This window comes from Aquarana catesbeiana, linkage group LG13, assembly GCF_042186555.1.
Source record: "Aquarana catesbeiana isolate 2022-GZ linkage group LG13, ASM4218655v1, whole genome shotgun sequence".
In the NCBI taxonomy this organism is placed as follows: Eukaryota; Metazoa; Chordata; class Amphibia; order Anura; family Ranidae; genus Aquarana; species Aquarana catesbeiana.
Genome location: NC_133336.1, coordinates 135,598,723 through 135,624,784, shown reverse-complemented (window position 1 = coordinate 135,624,784; position 26,062 = coordinate 135,598,723). Strand labels below are relative to the sequence as shown.

At 43.1% G+C, this 26,062-nt stretch overlaps 1 protein-coding gene across 1 annotated transcript in view; it reads right to left on the bottom strand.

The window, feature by feature from the left end:
• Positions 1-26,062, bottom strand: part of EXD1 (exonuclease 3'-5' domain containing 1) — a 559,324-nt gene that overhangs the window by 251,541 nt on the left and 281,721 nt on the right. The window contains exon 7 of the mRNA XM_073610706.1: positions 21,476-21,580. Coding sequence (XP_073466807.1) covers positions 21,476-21,580 — 105 coding nt within the window. The remainder of the gene's footprint in view (positions 1-21,475; positions 21,581-26,062) is intronic.

Below are 26,062 nucleotides of genomic sequence, written 5' to 3'. Positions count from 1 at the left end.
GGCGCCCATGGAGGCTTGTTTGATTTGTGAAAGTAGATCCCCTTGGAGCGTGAGAAAGTTTCCTGAGGTCAGGATGGTGTCTGGAGATGAAGATGCTTCAGGTCCATTGTACATTCATGACAGAGCGTCAGGCTTGGTGTTCTTCGACCAGGGGCGATAGGTTATGTGGAATGAAAATCTGGTAAAGAGAAGTGCCCACCTGGCCTGTCGTGGTCCTAACCTCTTGGCAGTCTAAGTATTCCAAATTCTTATGATCTGTAAAAGCAAGAATCGGATGAGCTGCTCCCTCTAGAAGATATCGCCATTCCTCAAGCATGGCCTTGATTGCTAACAACTCTCGATGGCCAACATCATAGTTCCTCTCCGCTTCAGATAGTTTGAGAGAGAAAAAAGCAACTGGGTGCAGAAGTGCTCTAGGCCCCTGTCTCTGGGAAAGCACTGCTCCAACCGCTATCTCCGAGGCGTCCACCTCCAAAATGTATGGTAAGGTAGAATCAGGGAGCTTTAAGACTAAGGCTGAGACAAACAGATCTTTCAGAGTTGTGAAGGCCGCCTGAGCTTCAGTAGACCAATGGAATTTAAGGCCCTGCTTGGTTAACCTCGTAATGGGGGAAATGGTGCAAAACCCCTTAATGAACTTTCTGTAGAAATTTGCGAAACCCACAAAATGCTAAATTCCCTTCTGAGGGTCCACTTTAATGCCCTCCACGGAAATAATCAGGCCAAGGAACTGGATGCTCTCTTGTTCGAAGAGACACATTTTTCAGGTTTGGCGTAAAGGCCGTGCAGTCGAAGTCGTATTAAAACATTTCTGACATGTTCACGATGTTCAGCTAAGGAGGAAGAAAAAATCAGGATGTCATCTAAGTAAATAATAACAAATAGGTCAAGAGGTCAAGATAGTCTCTGAAGAAGATGTCATTCACAAAATGTTGGAATGTAGCAGGAGTGTTACAAAGCCCGAAAGGCATGACTAAATATTCAAAATGCCCAAACCGAGTGCGGAAGGCGGTTTTTCATTCGTCCCCACTACGAATGCGGACGAGATTGTAGGCGCCATGAAGATCCAGCTTGGAGAACACTACTGCAGACCCTAGTCTTTGAAAAAGTTCTGGCACGAAGAGCAAAAGGATATCAGTTTTTAATCGTAATCTTATTAAGTGCCTGATAATCTATGCAAGGGCGTAGAGAGTGGTCTTTCCTCCAAAAAGAAAATTCCTGCTCCTGCCGGGGATGTGGAGGGTCGGATGAACCCTTTTTCTAGGTTGTCGTCAATATAAGTCTTTAATGCTCCTAGTTCCAGTTCTGATCAAGGAAAAATTGGATGGACAGATCAATGAGGGCCTATAGAGTCTCTGGAATGCCCACTCGGGCCAGTTCATCTTTTAAAGATTCCGAAAGGTCCATACGGAACTGGTACCGTAAGGCATCATTATTCCAATTCGTGTCAGAACTCCGTCTGAATTCCGACACGTAGTCCTCCACAGGTCTGCGGCCTTGCTGCAAGGCGTGCAAAGCTGCCTCCGCAGTAGCGGTTAGTTGTGGATCCTCAGAGTAATGACATGGCCCGAAAGAAGGTGTTTAAGGTATCAAGTCAGGCATCCTTCTCCAGGAGACGATGAGCCCAGGACTGGGGTTCGCCTGACAACAGCGAAATAATGAACCCCACCTTTGTGGCTTCCAGGGAGAAAGTCCTCGGCTGAAGGGCAAAAAAAAAAAAAAAAGAGTTCACATGAATTACGGAATGTCCTGAATTTACTCCGGTTGCCTGAGAGTCTTTCAGGCGTGGGGACCCTGGGCTCTGGCGGCATCACCACTGAGGGTACAGCAGAAGTCCTGGAAGCAGAAGGTGTGGATGCGGATAGGGCTTGGATACGACCTTCCAGTTGAGTATAGCCCTCTTGTAGGCTCTTTACTGACTGAGTAAGTCCAGCAAGGTGGCGGCAGAGCTCGTCCATGGGAGAGGCTCCCTGCGTGGGCTCGGACATGGCTGTCCGGAACTATCACGTACCTGATGGCGGAGCCCAGGATGCAGGGAGCGGCCTCTTGTATGCCTCTGGGTCAGGAACCCCTGATAGAGGAAACAGGGACTCAAGAGCGCAGAGGGCCACAAGTGCCTGCCAGGTGGCAGGTGTAGGGGCTGATCCGGACCTCTGACGCGGCTGAAGGAGAGCTAGCAGGTACACTGGAACAGCAGGCAGCAAGGAGGATTTATGTAGTTTGGCAGGAGCACTGGCACAGCAGACTGCGAGGAGATGCACTGGAACTTGGCAGGAACACTGGAACAGCTGGCTGCAAGGAGGAGCACTGCAGCTTAGCAGGAACGCTGGTACAGCAACGCTGGAACAGCAACGCTGGAACAGCAGTCAGTAAGGAGGTGTTATGTAGTTCGGCAGGAGTACTGGCAAGGTCAGACAGGCCAGGTCAACACTGGCGGGCAGAGCAGGTACCAGACAGAGGCAGGACAGTAGTCGGGATACAGACCGGGTCGACAACAGGCAGGCAGCGAACAAACCGAAGGAAGTGGCAGGAGAGTAGTCAAGACAAGCCGGGGTCGGGGACTGGCAGCAAGCAGGAGTAGTCAGGAGCAAGCCGGGTAGACAGGAATCAGGTAGGCAGGTAACAAGTAGCTTAGGGTCACAGGAAATGCTGTAGGCCGGACAGAAAGAAGGCATGATGACAGACTCCTTTAAACAGGCCTCTTGGCACCAACTGCTGTCACACTGCGCGTCTGCGCGCACACCTGTGTACAGTCCGTACGCGCCCGTTCGCACTAGCGTGCACCCGTTGATTCCACTGACAGGGATTCTGCGCACAGATCTTCCACAAGCAGCTGGATTACCAGGACGTCTTTCATGACACATCCAGCTAACAACTGTCCCCGAGCCACCCCCCATCAAATCATTTCCTGCATCTATTACCTTTTATACCACCACACCCTCCCTTTAGAATGTAAGCTCTATGAGCAGAGCCCTCCTGTTAATTCTGTATTGAACTATACTGTAATTGTGCTGTCCACCCTCTACATTGTAAAGCACTGCGTAAACTGTTGGCGCTATATATAAATTGTGATAATAATAATAATAATGTTGCTCGCAATCCACAGATCTTTTACAATCATTAAGATATCATCATTAAGTTGGGACTGGAGATTATCCATTAGTTCAGTGTCAGACAGATTTTTGACATAATTTCACTTGGAGATAGTGTCTCCAGCATAATGGCGTTTTAAAGTAAGTTGACGCATGAAAATTATTAAGATCCTTAAAAAGGCCAAATTTGTTAGGACCAGTTGAGGGCAGAAAACCAAGAGCCTTTTTAAGTAAAAAGGAGTTCGGAGGGTGCAAGAGTAGATCGTACTTCCCCTAAGTTGGTTCCATCCTCTCTTTTTTGTTTACCACTTCAATACAGGGCACTTATACACCTTCCTGCCCAGACCAATTTTCAGCTGTCAGTGCTGTCGCAGTTTGAATGACAATTGCGCGGTCATCCAACACTGTACCCAAACTAAATTTTTATCATTTTGTTCCCACAAATAGAGCTTTCCAATGGTGGTATTTGATCACCTCTGTGGTTTTTATTTTTTGCTAAATAAAAAAAGAACCAAAATTTTGAAAGAAATAAGTTTTGCTTTTGTTTCTGTTAAAAATTTTTGTAAATAAGTTTTCTCTTTCACTGATAGGCACTGAAAAGGCAGCACTGATAGGCACTGATAAGGCGGCACCGATGAGGTGGCACCAATGAGCGGGCACTGACGATGGGCACTGATGGGTGGCACTGAAAGGCTGCAAAGATGGGTTCTTATGGGTGGCACTGCTGGGCACTGATAGGCATCCCTGGTGGCACTGGCAGTGGTAGGCATTGTGAGTGGGCACTGATTGGCAGCTGCCTGGGCACAGATTAGTATTTCCCTGGGGGTCTAGGGGGCATACCTGGTGGTCCAGTGTGGATGGGGTCCCTGGTGATCCTGGGTGGGACTTGAGGGGGGCTGTGCTGATAAACAATCAGCACAGACCCCCCCTGTCAGGAGAGCAGCCGATCGGCTCTCCTCTACTCGCGTCCGATCACCGGCTCTTCCTATTTACATCGTGATCAGCCGTGATTGGACATTGCTGATCATGTAGTAAAGAGTCTCCGTCGGAGACTCTTTACCTGGATCGGTGTTGCGGGGTGTCAGACTGACACCCCACAACGACAATCACCGCGATTCGCGCCCCGGGGGTCGCGCAGCGGCTCAATATCCTGCAGACGTCATATGACCCCCAGTCAGGGTATTAAAACCACTTTGCCGCCGTCATTCTGCAATATGGCGGGTGGCAAGTGGTTGATCTTACATCGTGTTCCTGCTCTTCGACCTCTTCTAGTTTTTTCTCTTTACGTTGTACTCCCTTTGGAGGATGTAATAAAAAAATCAATGTCTTCATTTAAGGTGGCTTCATTGATGTTACGTTCCATTATTAATTAAATCGGTATTATCCTGTATCCTGGGTCTGGCACCTTCTTTAACCACTTCAATACCGGGCTTATTCTGGCACTTCTCTCCTACATGTAAAAATCATAAATTTTTGCTAGGAAATTACTCAGAACCCCCAAACATTATATATGTTTTTTAGCAGACACCCTAGGCATTGAAATGGCGATCATTGCAACTTTTTATCTTGCACGGTATTTGCGCAATCATTTTTCAAACGCCTTTTTTTGGAAAAAAAAAACGGTTTCATGAATTAAAAACAATAAGAACACAGTAAAGTTAGCCCAATTTTTTTGTATAATGTGAAAGGATGATGTTACGCTGAGTAAATAGATACCCAACATGTCACGCTTTAAAATTGCGCACACTCATGGAATGGCGCCAAACTCGTCCATCCAGTTCAACCTTAAAAACAATAAATAAATAAAATTAAAAATACCATACAATCCAATATACCCAATTTTATACCCATGGAAAGAAGAGTAAGGTCTGGTGTGACCCCTCTGACACCTCCATCCCTAATAGTGCACAAATAAAACAAGAAAAAAAACAAGAAAAATAGTCCTGGGACTTTAGATGAGGTGAGAGAGGTTTAGCCAATGTCCACAGCGAACACAGACAAAATCAATTTATTTGTTTCAAAATGTTATGTAACGGAGTGGCTACAACAATGATTGTGAGTTATCCAGCATAATAGCCAATGTACACAACACAGACGAAAGTAAATATACAAAGATTTATTACAAATGTTATACATCAATGAGCAACAATAAAACTTCAAAGTTGCTGGGTCAGTGAATACATACACATACAGAATAAGAAAATAAAATGTACATGTGGACAGGGAAGTATGTGAACATAATGCAGACATCAATAATACCCAGCATGTACCGGCATAAAACAAGCATCAATAAAACCCTATGCATTTCACGAGACCCTTCTTGCTTCTTCAGGGGCGGATGCATGAATGTTGTACTGAGGGTCTGAGATAAATCGCCAAACTCTGGATATCAAGATGGCAGCAGTGTAGTGCATCCAGCTCGGGAGCTGAGGAGGCAGAACAAAGGCCACAACAGGGGAACATCCAGAGGATCAGCACGGTCTGGATAGGGGTATTTCTCACTGTGGTCTCCACTAAACCCCTTAAAATAGTGTCTGGAAAATGTCTCAATGGAGTGAAAAATATCCAATGGTTGTCAGTTTGTTCTTAGAGATGTGACCGCTCAATCCAATCTTCAAGTTGTGAATCAGAATCCCAGCCGTGCTGAATGTCCAGATATACCCAAAAGTGCCGAAGGCTACGCCCCCATCGTCATGTACGGGCGGTGACGCATGGGCGTCCAAGAGACATCCACCATCAAAGGGGGTGCATCTTTATTGATGCTTGTTTTATGCCGGTACATGCTGGGTATTATTGATTTCTGCATTATGTTTACATACTTCCCTGTCCACATGTATGTACATTTTATTTTCTTATTCTGTATGTGTATGTATTCACTGACCAAGCAACTTTCAAGTTTTATTGTTGCTCATTGATGTATAAAATTTGTAATAAATCTTTGTATATTTACTTTCATCTGTGTTGTGTACATTAGCTATTATGCCGGGTAACTCACAATCATTGTTGTTGCCGCTCCGTTACATAACATTTTGAAACAAATAAATTGATTTTGTCTCAGTGTTCGCTGTGGACATTGGCTAAACCTCTCTCATCTCATCTAAAGTCCCAGGGCTATTTTTCTTGTTTTTTTTGTGTGCAATTTTATACCCACAGTTGATCCAGAGGAAGGCAAAAAACCCCAGCAGAGCATGCTCCAATTTGCTACAGCAGAGGAAAAAATTCCTTCCTGATCCCCCAAGAGGCAATCGGATTTTCCCTGGATCAACTTTACCTATAAATGTTAGTACCCAGTTATATTATGAATACCCAGTTATATTATGAAAGTATATTACTTAAAAATCTCCATAGGCGACGCTTTGAAAATTTTTACAGGTTACCAGTTTAGAGTTACAGAGGAGGTCTAGTGCTAGAATTGTTGCACACGCTCTAACACACGCGGCAATACCTCACATGTGTGGTTTGAACAGCGTTTACATATGTGGGCGGGACTTACATGTGCGTTCGCTTCTGAACGCAAGCTACCGGGGTAAAATAATTTTACCTAATTTTTTTATTTTTACACTTTTTTTTTTACTTTTTTTTTTGGATCACTTTTATTCCTATTATAAGGAATATAAACATCCCTTGTAATAGGAATCTATTGTGACAGGTCCTCTTTATGCAGAGATACGGGGTCAATAAGACCCCACATCTCTCCTCCAGGCTGGAAAGCATGAGACTGTGAAAAAAAATTCACCGATCTCATGCTGACAGCCGTGATCGCAGCTTTGTTTACCTCGGGAACCCAGGCGTGATGTCATAACATCGCGCCCGGGCCTCCGACGGTCATAGAGATGACTGATGACCATCTGGTCACCGGAAATCTCTATCGTCGTCATCCGGCGCCAGCCGGTTCTTTTTCCGGGCCCCTGAAGGCACGGGAGAGCCCGGAGAAGCACCGGATGGTGGTGGGAGGGGGGGCTTCCCCTCCCATCGCCTGTAAGAACGATCAAGCGGCGGAACTGCCACTATGATCGTTATCGTGCACAGAATTGCCGGCTGGAAAGAATGATATCTGAATGATGCCTGTAGCTACAGGCATCATTCAGATATCCCCTCACAAACTCAAAGACGTCATATGAAACCCTAAGGTATTGAAGTGGTTAATGTAGACCTCTAAATCCCTTGACAGAGGGCTATATCTGTTAAGAGTGGATATGGACAAGGGATCAATAAGTGTAGTATGATTCAAAACAGACGACAGTGGCTCCATGGGAGAAAGGGGGGAGGGGGAGGACGATGGTAGTACCTGAGATGTAGCTAAAATGGGGCTGAAGGAGGGCTGGGCTTTGGTGACATCCTGGTCTAATACCAGGATGTCAGTAGTCCCCTTGGGCTCTTTATTGGGTAATGCTATATGCTAAATTGGAGTCAAATTCATGTGGATATTTGTGTTATACTTTTATTACTGTTTCTATTTTTATTATTATTGTATATCTTTTTATGATTAGTTATCCCTCTGGCATGGTTCATATTCGGAGTCTGTCTAGTGTGACTACCATTGGCTGATTGGTCTGGTTTTGGACGTTTCCATTCGAACACCTGACCATTATTGTAAATCAGCAATGTCACGTTCCAGCCCATCAGTTTTTTTATTAGAGTATCCTCATCTCTTAACATTATTCTCAAGAACATGCATCCATTTCGAGAATAAATATGAGGAAACAAACGTGTGAGCTATCTTCTCTTTATCCTTCACTTATAGTTGTGCCAATTCTAATTTTCTTTTCCTTTGTTGTACCAGAATTTTGATCCATTTAAGGGTACAAAACTCTGATACGTGTCTCCACTCTTTAAGGGGGTCTTCGTCCAAGAAGCTACATTGCTTCTTGATACGGAGACCTCTAGGGGTGATGCTAAGATCCAAATGTTTCTGCAGGAATGCCAAATCCCACCACTGTGCATTCTCATGTTGTTTGGCATCTTGCAGTTTCAAAAAGGCTTTTCTCATCTGCATCTCAAAGACCTCAGAATGAGGTGGTTTGCCTGCCTTAGGTCCCAATACTGTTAAATTTATGGGATTTGGATTAGAGACGCCATATAACTTGATATTATCAAAGATGGACTGAAGGCGATGTGTCCTATCAGTAGCCATATTCAACAAATGGTAACAATTGCTATTGCAGTATTTGAATATGCAGCGACCGGCACCCAGACAGATAGCTCTGATGATGGAGTAGTGGTCTCTGTTAAGGTCAGGCGTACCCGACCCCGTTCTTTTGTTGCTGAAATGCAACAAACGCATGATACTCGTATGCAGCAGTGTCAGTACTAGTGCCGTTCAACCTTCTGGTGAACTGACAAGCACCAGCGGCCTAGTACATCCTGGTCGTAGACAAACCAGCACTGCAGTATCACTTGATGATGTGGAGAGTTTCATAAGTGCAGTTCAAGCTGGTGCGGTGGCTAGCACAAGTAGTGCCCCGCAGCCACCAAGAGTTCGAATGCAGGCCCCTAGAGCCCATAGTGCCCTTCCTGCTGTGCTTGCAAGTCCTAATTGGCAGCCCACAGGTTCTGCAGTGCCCCTACTTCCCCCATTCACTGGCCAACCCAGAATTCAGGTGGAAACAGATTTAATGCCCTTGGAATTTGTTGAGCTGTTTTTCTCGGTAGATCTGTACGGATCTAGAGTGGCCCAAAACAATTTATATGCTGGTCAATTCATCGCCCAAAACCCAAATTCACCCCTTGCTAGACAATCTGGCTGGAAACCTATAACGGTTCCCGAATTTAGGACCTTTCTGGGCCTATACCTCAACACGGGCATTACTAAAAAAAAGTGAGTTGCCATATACCCGTGTTCTCTGCTGCCATGGCCCAGGGCTAGGTATGAGCAGATACTGCGGTTCATGCATCTCAATGACAATGAACTCTGTCGTCCTCAGGGTGACTCCGAACATGATCGGCTCCATAAAATTCAGCCCCTCGTAAACCACTTCAGTGAAAAATTTGCAGCCTTGTTTAACCCCAATCAAGATGTCTGCATTGATGAGTTCCTGAATACATTTTCTGGCCGTCTTGTTTTCGAACACTATCTCCTCAGCAAGCGTGCCAGATATGGGGTCAAGATATATAAGCTTTGTGACAGGGCAGGCTAGGCACCCAAAAAGTCTCACACATGTGGTATCTCCATACTCAGAAGAAGCAGCATAATGTATTTTAGGGTGTAATTCCACATATACACATGGCATGTGTGAGCAATATATAATTTCAGTGACAACTTTGTGTATTTTTTTTGGTCATTTTACAATCACTTGTGACAAAAAAATAAAATATTCAATGGGCTCAACATGCCTCTCAGCAAATACCTTGGGGTGTCAACTTTCCAAAAAGGGGTAATTTGGAGGGGTTTTACACTGCCCTGCCATTTTAGCAACTCAAGAAATGAGATAGGCATAAAAATCCCAGAGGTGATAAAATACCACCAAAAGAAAGCTCTATTTGTGGGAATAAAGGGTGCAAATTGTTTGTGTACAGTACTGCATGACCGCGCAATTACAAGTTAAATCAGTGCAGTGCCAAATTGTAAAAAGTAATCTGGTCATTAAGGGGGTAAAACCTTCCGGGGCTGAAGTGGTTAATCTGGGATTAAAAGTACCATTTCAGTTTTTGCAGAGTGGAAAAACATCCTTACATAATGTCTCCAACTTGCAAGCCAACCTCAATGCACTGTTTAATTGGTCAACTACGTGGCAAATTAGGTTTAATGTTGATAAATGTAAAGTTATGCACTTGGGGACTAAGAATATACATGCATGATACACACTAGGGTGATTACAACTGGAGGAATCAATGGTGGAGAAGGATATGGGTGTTCTGGTAAATCATTGGCTTAATAATGGCATGCAATGCCAAGAATCGGTTTCCAAAGCAAGCAAAATCCTCTCTTGTATTGAGAGGTATATAGACTCCAGAGAGAGATCTCATTTTTCCCTGTACAAATCAATAGTAAGACCTCATCTAGAATATACAGTTCAGTTTTGGACACCAGTTCACAAAAAGGATATTGGGAAACTGGATAAAGTGCAGAGAAGGGCAGCCAAACTGATAAGAGGTATGGAGGAGCTTAGCTATGAGGAAATATTAGAGGAACTGAATTTGTTCTCTCTTGAGGAGAAATTAAGGGGGGATATGATCAACATGTGTAAATGCATAAGTGGTTCATACAGTGATCTTGGTGTTGTGTTATTCACTTTAAGGTCATCACAGAGGACACTTTATGTCTAGAGGAAAACAGATTTAATCTCCAAATACAGAAGGGTTTCTTCACAGTAAGAGCTGTGAAAATGTGGAATAGATTCCCTCAAGAACTTGTTCTGTCCAGCTCAGTGGATTGCTTTAAAAAGGGCCTGGATTCTTTCCTAAATGTACACAATATAAATGGATACTAAAATTTATAAGTAAAATTGATCGAGGGAATATCCGATTGCCTCTTGGGGGATCAAGGAGGAATTGTTTCCCCTGCTGGAGAAAATTGAATAATGCTTTGCTGCACAGCTCAGTCAGGAGAGCATTGAGCCCTGTTTGGGGGGATGGGACATAACCCTTCTCAACTCACAATACATGAGAAACATTTACAGCTGTGGTTGTCAATCACAGGCTGTGTGCTGGAGTTCTCCTCCCCATCAATTACCTCTTGAAGTTGGGAAAAACGGTCAGAAGTGACTCATGCAGATAACAGAGGAATGAGGCATCAGAGAGAAATCACTCTCAATACCTTGGACAGCGACTGGTACAACAGTATAAAAGGATGTGCTTTGTTCATATTTCATGTGTGAGGTTTACAATCACTTTAAGTAGTGGGTGCGCATGGATTGTTTTTGGAGAATAAGGGTTTCGTTTACAGTCACTTTCATTTCAGATTCAGGTAAGGGGGAGCTAAGTGCTTGCTATAGACAGTTAAAGTACTGTATATGCAACACTACCAATGAACTTTATTTTACAGATGTGGATGCATGTAATAATAGTAACCACTTGAAGACTGAGGAAAACAAACAGAAGGAGCTGCCATCTAAGTGTAACCGTTTATTAAAAACAATAATAAGCAAAAAGAGTAAAATCCACTCACAGGAGTATGGTAGGCATTTCTCAAGTCCTTATGCGCTGACAAGCATAGGAAGTGCAGAGAGATAAAACTTCTGAGTATGACGAATGTTGCACTGGTGAGCCGAAGGATAGTGGCTGAATGCGTGCTGCGAGAGCTCCGCAGGGCGGATGGTAGGCCCCAAAGATGAGAGCTGCCAGCGGGCTAGAATGCAAGCCAAAGGAGCATCGCTCGCTCCGAAACACGTCACCTCCCACGCCTCTCCTGGCCTCGGTCCCGACACTCGCTTGCATTCCAGCTTGCCGGCATCTCTCATCTGTGGAGTCTGCCATCTGCCCAGCATAGCTTTTGCAGCACGCATCCAGCCACAATCCTTCGGTTCACCAGTGCGACATCTGTCATATTCAGAGGTTTTTTATCAAGGACTTGAGAAATGCCTGTGTCTACCCTACTCCTGTGAGTGTATTTTACTCTGCTTATTGTTTTTAATTAACAGTTGCACTGAGATGGCGGCAACTTCTGTTTGTTTTCCCTTGTGTACCAAGGCATACATTACCTGGTTAAGAAGAGCTGCAGCCATTTAGCAAGTGGTCATTTCAACTCCTTTTAAATATACATGCTCCTGGCTGACTTTGTATGTACTACAGTATATTCATCCTTATCGTGAGCTATTGACTTTTTTTTTACCCTGTTTGGACCACTTGAAGACATGTTAAACCCCCTTCCTGTTCAGGCCATTTTTCAGTTTTTAACGCTGTTATACTTTGACTAAGTTACTTAATTCACTTAATTCTAAATTTAATCCAAAATGTAATCTGTAATCAAAATGTAATTAATACACCCAACCGGTGTATTAATAGTCTGTGTGAAAGTTAGAGAGTCTACAAACTATGGTACATACACAGTATATTTGAAATCAACCCTGGTATACTGACTACCTCTCTCATTTCCTGAGGCCATAAAAAGCAAGATAATAAAATACCCCCAAATGACTGTCCGAGGTATTTAACCATTGCCGCCCACCCTATTACAAAATGACGGCGGCAAAGTGGTTTGATATTCCTGACCGGACGTCATATGACGTGATCAGGATATCGAGCCCCTGCTTGCCCCCGGGGGCGCGCATCGCGGTGATGGTTGTTGCGGGGTGTCAGTCTGACACCTGCAACACCGGTCTAGGTAAAAAGTCCCTGACTGAGACTCTACCACGTGATCAGCCATGTCCAATCACGGCTGATCACGATGTAAATAGGAAGAGCCAGTGATCGGCTTTTCCTCACTCATGTCTGACAAACGCAAGTAGAGGAGAGACGATCGGCTGCTCTCCTGAAGGGGGGGGGGGTCTATGCTGATTGTTTATCAGCACAGCCCCCCACTCGGATCCCGCCCAGGACCACCAGGGAAGCCGCCCAGGACCACCAGGATGGCCACCACACTGGACCACCAGGTATGCCCCCTAGACCCCCAGGGAAATACCACTATGTGCCCAGGCAGCTACCAATCTGTGCCCAGGCAGCTGCCAATCAGTGCCCACTCCAATGCCTACCACTGCCAGTGCCACCAGGGATGCCTATCAGTCCCTTATATCAGTGCCGCCTATCAGTGCCCAGTGTCGCCTATCAGTGCCACCCATGAGTGCCCATCAGTGCCGCATATCAGTGCCACCTACCAGTGCCCATCAGTGCCCATCGTCAGTTCCCGCTCATTGGTGCCACCTCATCGGTGCCGCCGTATCAGTGCCTGTCAGTGCCGCCTAATTAGTGCCCATCAGTGAAAGAGAAAACTTACTTATTTACAAATTTTTTTTAACAGTAACAAAAGCAAAACTTTTATTTTTATCAAATTTTTCGGTCCTTTTTTATTTGTTTAGCAAAAAATAAAAACCGCAGAGGTGATCAAATACCACCAAAAGAAAGCTCTATTTGTGTGCACAAAATGATAAAAATTTAGTTTGGGTACAGTGTAGCATGACCGCGCAATTGTCCTTCAAACTGCGACAGCGCTGAAAGCTGAAAATCGGTCTGGGCAGGAAGGTGTCTAAGTACCCTGTATTGAAGTGGTTAATTAGGAGGCATGGTGAGTTTTTTGAAGTTGTCATTTTGTGCCACAATTTTTGGGAAAAATGTAAATAAAATGTGTTTTCTTCACATCTTAAATTATTTCTCATAGAGCATGTGCAGTTACAATTAGAGTTGGGCTGAACACTCCCCCGGTTCGCACCAGAACTCCCGAACAGGAAAAAAAATGTTAGGCCCAGAATCGCAAACTTTTATTGTTAGGACCCGAACATGAAAGATCAAAAAAGTGTCTATTTTGAAGGCTTATATGCAAGCTATTGGTCAAAAAGTGTATGGGGGCCAAGGTACTGCCCTGGGGCACGTCTCAATGCAAACATTTTTTTTTTTTTAAAACAATCGTTTTTAAAGGAGCAGTGATTTTAATGATCTTTAAAGTGAAACAATAAAACTGAAAAATTCCTTTATATATAGTGCCTGGGGGTCCCCTTAGTTAGTAAATAAAAACACTAGGCATGCTTTTGCAAAGTCCTTTATTAAAAAAAAAATAAATAAAAATAAACAATGTCCCCAGATGTCCATCACGATGCCTGCTGCACCGCCATACCTGGAGAAAAAAAAAAAAAAAAAAAAAACAACACGGCCTGGGGATGCTGCTAGGGGAGTAACTGAGGGACGTTGGGCTGTGCAGACCAGTGGGCTACACTGACATCTGAGTCCGTACCAAGATGACTTTGTCCCCTTGGCCTGGGTAGTTGCGAGTGCCTCATCCCCCCCCACACCCTCAGGTTTAGTAATCACCCAGAGGTGCAGAAGCCATATGGGTCAGTATCGCTCCTGTACCCCTTGGATGCCCTGCAGTTTGTTGTACTGGGGCCTGTGTTTCTTGGCCCTGCCGCAGGTGCGCGCACTACACGGTCCCTTTAGGCCATATGCCAGTGTCCATCATTTGCTTTATGGGCAGCTGCCCTTTCTGTAGGGAACTGATGGTGCCTCCTTGTGGGGCTTAATAAATTAAAAAGAAAAAAAAAAAAAACAATGTCCCTCGATGTAAATCCATCATCAATAATGACATCTGCTGGACCCGGGAAAAAACAAACGAAGGCCGACCGCCAAATGCCTCCTCTGCCGGGTGAGGGTTCTTAAATAGGTGGGGGGCACCTGGTGACGTCAACTGCTGGCCCCGCCCACTTTGCGATGACACTGACTGGTGCATGCTGGGTCACAAGGGGGTGGGGCCACCAGGTGACGTCACTAGGTGCCCCCTTACCTTTTTAAGGACCGTCACCGGCAGAGGAGGCATTCGGCAGCATTGTTTTTTTCCGGGTCCGGCGGTCGTCATTACAGACGATGGATTTACATCGGGGGAAATTTATAAAGCTCTGCAGGCTGCCAGCTGAGGCCCCACATGGGAGGCCGCCATCTAGAAGTCCCACATGGGAGGCTGCTGGGCTGAGGCCCTGCACAGGAGAATGCCGTCCGAGACCACCGGGGGGCGCATCAGGGAAGCTGCCAGCATGGGCCCCAAAAGGTGGGCCACTGGTTGAGGCCACAAAAAGATGGCTGTTGCCTTAACCTCCAAGCAGGACAGCAGGGAGGAAGGTGAGATACCCTCCAATTCCAATCACAGCAGCGCCCCCGGCCTCCCCGAAAGCTGGAGCGGGTAGTTCTGCCAGGCAGGATTCCCCTCCTATCTCCATTCCCACCGCAAGCGGGAGACAGGGAAGAGAGGGGCAGGTGGATGCCCTCGATTAAAATGGAGGCCTGCAACCTGTGACTAGGTCTGCCCCCTAAGTGTCGCCCATCCGGGCTCATCCAGCAGCATTTCCCTACAGAAAGGGCGGCTGCCCATAAAGCAAATAGAATGGCTGGCACACGGCCTAAAGCGCACCTGCAGGAGGGCCAAGTAACAGTCCCCAGTACAACAAAGTGCAGGGTATCCAAGAGGTGCAGCAGCGGTAGTGCCCCATATGGCTCCCGCACCTCTGGGTGATTACTAAACCAGGGGGGCAGCTACCTAGGTCAGGTGACACAGACATTCTTTGCACGGACTCGGGTGTCAGTATAGCCCACTGGTCAGCAAAGCCCAGTGTCCCTCAGTTACTCCCCTAGCCCCACCCCCCCACCCCCATGAAAAAGGGATTCAGGGAGGCTAACAAATTCCCCACCCCACACCCCCAAACAAACTAGGGGGAGGGGGGGTACTAGGGGAGCAAGTCTTGAGGGGAGAGGAGAACCCCATAGGCACTGACCACCCATGCCACACACCGCTGGGCTGTCTGCCATTGTAACACTGTCAGGGACTCCGGCACCCAGTAATGTGGTTCCCTGCCTGACGTTTAACTCGCTGCCCACCCCGGTCCAGAATAGGGCATGTCGTGGCTGACCTAGCACTTAGCTTAAGGTCTATGCATGCTAGCTGGTCAAAATGGGGTGGAGACTAGACTGGATCTAAATTATCCAGCCTGTTGCCCAGCCTGGCTGTTGACAGAAGATCAAAAAATCCCAGGCAAAAAGAAAGACCAAAAAAAGTAAAAAAGCTATAGAACCGCAGGTCCCAGCAGGGAACCAGGTCCTTGTTCCTGAACACTAGGCAGAAAAAAAATAGATTGCCTATAGCATAGAGGGGGTTTTTATGCCAGAAGGGACTGCCCATAGGCAGTGCTAAGTTATTTTCTGCCTAGTGTCCTACTCCTATAGGTGTCAAAATAACCCTATAGTCAAGATTCAGAAGAGCTGTGTCTGTCAATAAGAGAAAAGATATTCATCATACAGTATACACTGCGAATTACTCTCTAAATCTCCTCCCAAGTATGGAAATACCACAAGTTTGAGACTTTTTCGATGTTTGGACCGATTATGTACTGGACATTGTATGTAACCTGTGTATCAAAAAAATCAACCATTTTATTTTTTTCATACAGCGTTTACTGTAATGGTTGCCTTTGTGCAATTGGTCAGGGAATTTAGCTTAGTATAGAGTCACCTACAGAAGTCCCCATTCCTATAAGATAAGCTAAGGAAACCTAGCCTACAGGTACATGACTGCTCCTAGGAAATCCATGTGTACTGGCCAGGATGTACAAGAGGCTGAACAAAAGAGTTCCTGTAGTTTCAGAAATGCAGTTGTCCGCAGGAGATAGTCGAGACAGGTGTTTCACAGGAACATAGTCAGCGGGCAGATAGGTCAATTCCGGTGGCAGGCAGAAACAGGATCAGCAAACAGGCAAAGGATCAGTCCAAGTAAACATGCAGGAAGCCACCACCTGGCCATTATTATAAAGCAGCCAGACTGCAAGTAGTTAAGGTACACAGGATGAAGTACTCAGGTACAATGGATTATGCTGTTTCCTGGAGATTGGATGCTGGCAAAAAAAGTTGTAATGACGGCCGTACATGCTTCAATAAATAACCAATTCCATTTCAGACCAATCTCTTCGGATAGGAACATTTGATCCATATGCCACGCACGGGAACGTTGATTTTGATTGATCAACTCATAACTTAAGATCATAGCTTGTCGATCATCTCTGTTTTTTCCCCATGTAATCTCAATCTGATTAATCCAATCATAATAATAAATTATCTATAGTATAGTGCTGCTGATCAATGCAAAACGATCCATATATTTTTGTTATAGTAGATCAAATTTGTTTGAAGGAATCAGATCTATGCAGAGTTAAAATCAATCCAGATGGAAAGTTGTGGCTATTCGATTGTTTGCAGATTTGTTTTGATTGAATCACACATCGATTGCATAATAAAAATGAAACTTGTGTGGCCACCAGGACAGCGTATTACAACCATAGAATACAGGGACTTATGTCCAATAATGTACTCCAAGATATGGCAAGTCAAAAATCCCATTTTATAAACCATACATACAAGAGTCATCAAAGACATCTTTGCATGCTTAGACTACAATACAGTGCATAAATCTAATACATTGCAATATTGTAAATACCATTTAAAAAAAATATTATTTACATCAGTCTTTTGATCAATGTCTTCTTCTGCAACTCATGTGGAATATGTGGTTGGAGCTAACTGCTAGAATATGACACATCCTGTGTTCTTTGCCCAGGGCTGCACAGAGCCAAAGGGTGCTCTGGCAGCCATTTGACTATTACATTTAAAAAAAATAAAAATTAAAAAAAATGTAAAAAAGGCAATTGAAGCAATGCTTGAGTACTGTAACTAAGATTGATTAAAAAAAAAAAAAAATTATTGACAGTTCAAAGCTGTATGTAGCATTGATGTCACTATGTGACACTAATGTGTCATACCCTGCAGCCCTTATGATATGAGAAGAGCACACTGGGAAGTGTAGTCTTCCAGTGACAGCACTAATCCACAGGCAACAGGTCAGTCTACAAACCTGTGTAACCAAAAAAACAGAAGGAAAGACCCTTTCTATCATCATCACCCCTTAGAGAACTTAAAAAGAACTTGCTTCGGTGGACACCATTTAAAGAATGATAGCGGATTAAGTGGGAAGGAGATCACGGACCCTGAGAGAGGGATTTCTGTCATCCAGGATTCCGGCTATCTAATTGATCAAATTTATATTCTTTGATTGCTGCACATTCATTATATATATTTAGCATTCACCTCTTCTGAATTTTTTCAGTCAATTTCAGAGAAATTTTAGTTGTTTATATTTCATATATATTTTTTATGTCACATGGCACGTTCGTGGAATTTTTAATGTGGATATGTTTTAGTGTCACTTATACCAGTTTTTTATATATTTTTTATGTTCTTTATGTTTATTTTCACTTCGTACTAATGTTGGTGACTTGCACACTCACATCCTATATGATATATACACTGTAAATGATTGTAGCATTGTTTTCAAGATTTATCATATTTGTTGTGGACTTTGGTGTACACATTTTATATATTTTTATTCATTTATTCACTTGTTAATTTTCACTTCTTTTATTGTCTGTGAACAGCGCCATTCCCCTATTAGAACATACGAGAAGGGCAACAATTTGATGCTGCTGTGTGGTCACAGAAAATGCAGTTGGTAGGCTGGGAAGATGGGAGTAAATAAGTATGCATCCTTGATGTTCATAAAGGCAAGGTGGTCTCCCAGATGGAGCGAAGCACTGACCAACCAGGCAGACTGCATGTGGCACTTTTGTACCTAGTGAAAGCACCTTGAGAACAAACATAGATCAGATACTCCCTTGAACAGGCTTAAATAAAACTCCTGGAATCTTTCTTTTCTCAGGACAATGGCTATGCATGATTCTGGCTAAAAGGAAAAACAATTTTTTTTCTTAGAATAAAGATCACGATTCTCGCAGCGCAACATAATCTTTCACATAAAAAAATAAACGGACTAACTTTTTTTTTTTCAAAAAATTGCATTTGAAAGACCGCTGCGCAAATACTGTGTGACATAAAATATCGCAACAACCATTATTTTATTCTCTAGGGTTTCTGCTAAATATATATATGTATGTATGTATATATATATATATATATATATATATATATATATATATATATAAATAGTTTGGGGGTTCCAAGTAATTTTGAAGCAAAAAATAAAAAATACAGAACTTTGTAAGAGACAAGTGTCAGAAAAAGGTTTAGACTTTAAGTGGTTAAACTTCCCTCACATTAGACTAAAGTTCATTCCTTTGATCTAAGAATGAAAATTTACAAATGGCTATAGTTCTCTACCAGCACAGACAATGTTGTGAAAAACTTGGCAGACTGACAGTTTTTTTTTTTTTTTTCTTTTGACAGCTGAGTGAGCAGAGAATTCTGTACACTTGTTACATGAATGAATTGGGAAATTCTGCCTAGAGATCGTGAGGGGGGGGGTTGAATCGAGATCACAAATTTTTCATGATTAATCGTGCACCTCTACTATGATCCCTACAGTAAGGAGCAGAGTCAGAGCTGCATGGAGGTTTGGCAGGTTGGTCAAAAGGAACTAAATTTCCAGCCTGTAGCCTCTGGAAACAATGTTCTGGATGCAGAAATCCAGAGAGTTCTTAGACCAGGTGGCTGCAAAAACTAACAGACATCCCCCACTTTGACAGACGAGGAAACCTCCCCCCCCCCCCCCCACTGCAAGGAGGGCCTGTTCACAGATTTTGAGAAATTGGGGGTCCAGGAACTCTGGTGGAACGGAGTTTCAGGTTTCTCCTTGGACTTGGGAAGCCTGGGATTAACAAAATTACCTTTTCTTATCCTCGGTAGAGGGATTTTCAGACTGAAGCTTTTTTTTAATTTTCTGGGGCAAAGGGGTACCTTTCTCCTGTTGACCACCTTGATAAAGGTGTCCGGGGATTTGACAAAAAGGCATTCAACCATCAAACGATAAATGCATGAGGTGTTTCTAGCGATGATGCTCGGCAGACCAACATTTGAGCCAAGGGGTTCTCTGCATGTACACTATATTACCAAAAGTATTGGGACACCTGCCTTCACACGCACATGAACTTTAACCACTTGCCGACCGAGGGACGTCCTGGGTTTGAGGGGGTATATCTGAATGATGCCCGCAGCTAGAGGCATCATTCAGATATTTCTGTTTTCAGCCGGCGATTCCCTACAGCATAATAAAAATCATAGTGGCGGGTCAGCCGCATGATCGTTCTTACAGGCAGCGAGAGGGGATGTCCCCCCCTCCTCCCGCCGCCCTCCGGTGCTTCTACCAACTCATCACTGAGATCGGTGAGTCTGAGAATGGATCCACCGGCCCCGGATGTCCACCATAGAGATTTCCGGTGGACCAGATAGTCGCCGGAGTCTCTATGATCGTCGGAGGCCAGGCGCGATGTTATGACGTCATGCCAGGCACAGCGCCGCCTCGGCTGAGTAGCCGTGATCGTTTTTTTTTTTATTTTTTTATTTCCATACTGACCCCATATCTCACCGTAAAGAGGTCCAATCATGCCATATTCCTATTACAGGGGATGTTTACATTCCTTGCAATAGGAATAAAAGTGAACAATTTTTTATTTTTAAAGTGTCTAATTAAATTTAAGTAAAATTAACAATATTTTTTTTTTTTTTAAAGTGCCCCTGTTCCCGTGTGCTCTCAAGTAGAAGCGAACGCATACGCAAGTCCCGACCACATATGAAAACTGTGTTGAAACCACACGTGAGGTGTCGCCGCGAACATTAGAGTGAGAGCAATAAATCTAGCCCTAGACGACCTCTGTAACTCAAAACATGTAACCAGTAAACATTTTTAAAGCATCGCCTATGGGGATTTTTAAGTACTGAAGTTTAGCGCCATTCCACGAGCGTGTGCAATTTTGAAGCGTGACATGTTAGGTTTCTATTTACTCAGCGCAACTTCACATTATGCAAAAAAATTGGGCTAACTTTACTGTTTTGGTTTTTTTTAAAGCATGAAACTTTCTTTTTTTTCCCAAAAAGACGTGTTTGAAAAATTGCTGCGCAAATACCGTGCAAGATAAAAAGTTGTAATGACCGCCATTGTATTCTCTAGGGACTCTGCTAAAAAAAACATATATAATGTTTGGGGGTTCTGTGTAATTTTCTAGCAAAAAAATGATGATTTTTACATGTAGGAGCAAAGTGTCAGAAACCACTTACCAACCCGGGAAAAAGTGGCGGATTGGTAAGTGGTTAAAGGCATCCCAGTCTTAGTCCGTAGGGTTCCATATTGAGTTGGCCCACCTTTTGCAGCTATAACAGCTTCAACTCTTCTGGGAGTGTGTGAAAGTACCCTTAGTGTGTTCCTGGAAGAGGAGCATCACTTCATTAGAGGATTTGAAGTGTGACTACCTCATCTTTGGTTGGGACTGGTTTAGTGTACTGCAGATTAGCACCTATCACAGCATATGAAACTTCAGACACTATGGACTCAGTATGAATGGATTTGAATCCAAGCACTTCATGTTTAAATGCTGGTGGATCACGCATTTATTGATTTGTTTGGTCTCAGAATTTGTAATTCAGTTTTTTTCTTTCTTTGTATATTAGATGATTTATTTTTACATGTTTATTTACGCTTTAAGGGTATAGATCTAAGGAACCAGCATAGGAAGTTTTTGTTTTTACTTGTTTTCAGCCCTGCGCTATATCAAAACTTACCAGACTAATTTGTTTAGTAGGCATTTCACACAAAATTATGTTTTGGTTTTTTTTTATTCAATATACTGCCGATCATGACCTAGAAGGCCTTAGTCTTGCTGAATAGTTTGCCATGTCACCAGCCTACGAGTGGGTGAATGGACATCTTTTACATACATTTAATGTGCTAGTGTATTTATGAAAATTGTACAAACCTTTAGGATGCCTTTGTCTTCAAGCACCACTTGAAGACCATTTTTGAAGACTCCTGGTCCCATGGTGAGGATGTCAAAGAGGTAAACATGCTTTCTCGTGGCAACCTGAAACAAAAGTAAACACAATTTCAAACAAAATGCAATTGTAATTGAGAAGAAACATGCCCAGCCTACGGTTGAAGCAGCAGAATAAGAAAACGGACCACACCAAAAGGTTCCAAGTTAGAAAAAACTGCGGCAAGTCTGTGGTTAACCACTGCTTACCAGGACCTTGTTCTTAGTTTGTACAGTGATAATCACAGGACAGATGTGTACTTGCTTAGAATCCATATTTGAAACTGTCCTGTGATTATCACACTTGCTTTTGTGGTAAGGACAGAAAAAAAGTGAATTTTTGCAACAGAGTTAAAGTTAAAATGTAATTTCTAACCTTGTTGAATTTGTTGATCTTTTTCAATAAAAGATTTTCAGGCACCTGTGTCCCTTTCATTTCCTTTTAGTAAGACTGGTGGTCATTATTTCCACAGCCACTAGTGTTATAAGGTCTTCACAGTAGATTCATGTTCAGTAAGCTGCAATGTAATGACATTATCACTCACTGTAGTGGGAGGGCTCGAAAGCCTCAGACTCCCAGACTGGCCCACTTGCTTTACATCATCGGTAAAGCTCACAAACCCAGCAAGCTATTAAAATTTTGCCAATTTTCGTTTGTCCTCCATTCAGCAGAGTTAAGCCCACACTAAAGTTGGCTACTGGCAGATGCATTTGGTGTAGTTGTGGTGACATAAGGACTGCAGTTTTATGTACCAGTAAGGCTGCCGATCCCTTTTGAATACAACACATTTCAATCCACCTATGCCCAGCCTAATAGCCTGTTCACACCAGGATTTCTACACCAGGCTGCCTACAGCGCCTTCAGGAGATGCTAGTCTTCATCAAGTCTCAACACAGGTTCCTTTGTGAATTTGGTTATGATTTTTACGAACACAGATTGCTCAAGCTCTGAAGAGGAGGGAGGCTTTTCTCCCAAAACATAAAAAACACATGAGATTTAACAGACTCTTAACCATTTTATAGGACACCAGGGATGGGCGGTATGTGGCCCCTTTGGGTTGTGGTTCTTTGAAGGGATGACAATCACTTCGCTTGTGACTGAGACACTGCTAAACTGCTGAAGACCTTGCTCATTGGGACCCCCGAGGCAGACGGAGACGTAACCCTGTTAAGGGACATGTCTTTCCGGATGGTGAGCCGAGTATTTTTTTTGGATACCAGTTATGGACTCTTGTTTATTTTGCTGAAGAAAGACGTTTTTGTTTGCATGGTTTTTGGATGAAAAATAAAGATTGCAAAGATTGCTTTGCAAGTGGCTGGCGATCCAGGGCTTCTCATGTCACACCGGTAAATACTTAAAAAAGTACTCAAAGTGAGACAAACTTTTGTATCGGTCATTCCTGTGTACACATTCAAGAACCTATTATCTTGCGAGCACTTTTGTGTCAATAAACGCATTCTAATGAAACTGCGCTGTGATAACATGTGTGGCCACTGGCAAACAAAAATTGATATACCCAAACACTTCTAATATCATGAAATGATGCAGTGGCCGTGAATATAAGAAAAATGTACAAAAAACAGAAAAAGATCTTCCACTATCCAGCAGATCCTTGTAGTTTATCGAATACACAGAGTGCCACCACCTTATTATAAAAACACACACGCTCACGCGTATATTGATTGGTTTGCGCAAGTTATCGCGTCTACAAAACAGGGGATAGATGTATGGCATTTTTATAATGGCGGCGATCTGCGATTTTTTATCATGATTGCGACATTGCGGCAGACAGATCGAACATTTTTTACACTATTTTGGGACCATTGGCATTTATACAGCGATCAGTGCTATAAAAATGCACTGATTACTGTGTAAATGTCACTGGCAGGGAAGAGGTTAAACACTAGGGGGCGATCAAGGGGTTAACTGTCCCTCTGCCAAGCATACCCATCCATACTCTGCCAAGCATACCCATCCATACTCCGCATACTCAGCCATGCATACCCATCCATACATACATACCCATCCATACTCTGCATACTCAGCCATGCATAACTCTGCATACCCATCCACACCCTGCATACCCATCCATCCTCTGCATACCCATGCATCCATACTCTGCATACCCATCCATCCATGGCATACTCATCCGTCCATCCATACTCTGCATACCCATCCATCCATCCTCAGCATACTCATCCATCCATCCATGCTCACCCATCCATACTCCGCATCCTCATCCATCTATCCATGCTCAGCCATCCCATCCACCCCATCCATAATTAGCCATACCCATCCATACTCCGCTATACCCAGCAACACTCAGCCGTACTCAGCCATCCCATCTATACCCAGCCATACTCATTCATGCTCAGCCATCTCCATCCACGGCTCATCCATTCCCATTCATGCCACATCAGTTATCATCAATGCCACATCCATGCCACTGCAGTGCCTCACAAAAGTGCAATAGGTAGTCAAATTAGATTTGAAACTTATGTCCCTAGAACACCTGATGGTGCTCCCTGCATGTTGGTCCTCACATGTGGTATCGCTGTACTCAGGAGTAGAAGAATCTATTTTGGGGTGTAATGTTTGGTATGCACATGCTATGTGTTAGAAATATTGTGTAAATGGACAACGTTGTGTAAAAAAAAAAATGTGTGTTCATTTTCTTTACACATTTTCCAAAAACTTGTAGAAAAAAAAATGATATGTTCAAAAGACTCGATATACCTCAGATTATACATTGGGTTGTTTTCTTTCCAAAATTGGGTCATTTTTGGGGCGTTTCCATTGTCCTGGTTCTCCAGGGCCTTCAAAAGTGTAAGAGGTAATCAAGAAATTATATGTGTAATTTATGCTCCAAAAATGCCTGATGGCGCTCCCTGCATGTTGGACCTCTGTATGTGGCCACGCTGTGTAAAAGTCTCACACATGTGGTATCGCCATACTCAGGAGTAGCAGAATGTGTTTTGGGGTGCAATTTGTGCTATGCATATGCTGTGTGAGAAAAAAATCTGCTAATATAACAATTTTGTGAAAAAAAAGAAAAAAAAAAATCTTGATTTTGCAAAGAATTGTGGGAAAAAAAAACCTTCAAAAAACTCACCATGTCTCTTACTAAATACCATGGACTGTCTACTTTCCAAAAAGGGGTCATTTGGGGGGTATTTGTACTTTCCTGGCTTGTTAGGGTCTCAAGAAATGCTGTCAGTACTTCAGGTGTGATCAGTTTTCAGAGATTAGCACCATAGCTTGTGGACTCTATAACTTTCACAAAAACCAAATATACACCGATTTGGGTTATTTTTACCAAAGATATGTAGCGGAATAAATTTTGGCCAAAATATATGGAAAAAAAATTACTAATTTGCAAAATTTTATAACAGAAACAAAGAAAAATGCATTTTTTTTTTTTTTTTTTACAGAATTTTTGGTCTTTTTTCTTTTATTGCGCAAAAAAAAAAAAAAAAAAACAGCGGTGATTAAATACCACCAAAAGAAAGCTCTATTTGTGTGAAAAAAAGGACAAAAATTCCATATAGGTAGTGTTGCATGACTGAGTAATTGACATTCAAAATGTGAGAGCACCGAAAGCTGAAAATTGATCTGGTTAGGAGGGGGGTGTAAGTGCCCAGTGGTCAAGTGGTTAATCCATTTTGGAATAAGGCTGTAACATAACAAAATGTGGAAAAAGTGAAGTTCGGTGAATACTTTCCAGATGCACGGTTTATGTGTTTATTACTGATAGACCAACAACATTTTCTTATCCAATTTACTGTAGATTTACCTTCAACCATGGAGTGCAAGGGCATGCCTGATTTCATACACATTGAAAGTGTTTAGGTTTATCCTCATATGGTTTTGGTAAATTTAAAAGGAAAAAACTGTACAAGAAAATTGTATAATGTATGGCCAGCCTAATGGCCCGTACACACGATCCCAAAATCGTATGAAAAATACCGCTTTCGAAGTGATCATACTATAATTGAAGCGTTAGCACAGAGCTTTCGAGAGCTGATCGACAGTTCATCCGATATTATCTGATCAAACAAGCACAAAAAATATTCTCATACGATACCAGATCGTACGATTTTTGTTTAATTAGTACAGTTATCTGAAAATACAATACAAATACACTACAACATATGACATCATTTCCGATTCTTTATTCTGTCGTACAAGATTTTTCATAACTTTAGTAAGCTCTTCATGTTCGATATACGACTAGCATGCAAAAAAAAACAAATCAGACGATCTGTCGTTTACCTTTTGGATCGTGTGTACGGGGCATTAGACACCTTTTAAACCGCATCTCAAAAATGTATAAAATCTTCTCCGACTCTTGTAGAGCCATGCATCTTTGATACTACACTTAACTGGCTGCACCTAGCCATGGTGCAACACTCTTCAAATGTTTGAGTACTGAACATTCTATTACAATATATATATATATATATATATATATATATATATATATATATATATATATATATATTAGGGATGCACCGAATGGGTTTTTTGGTGCC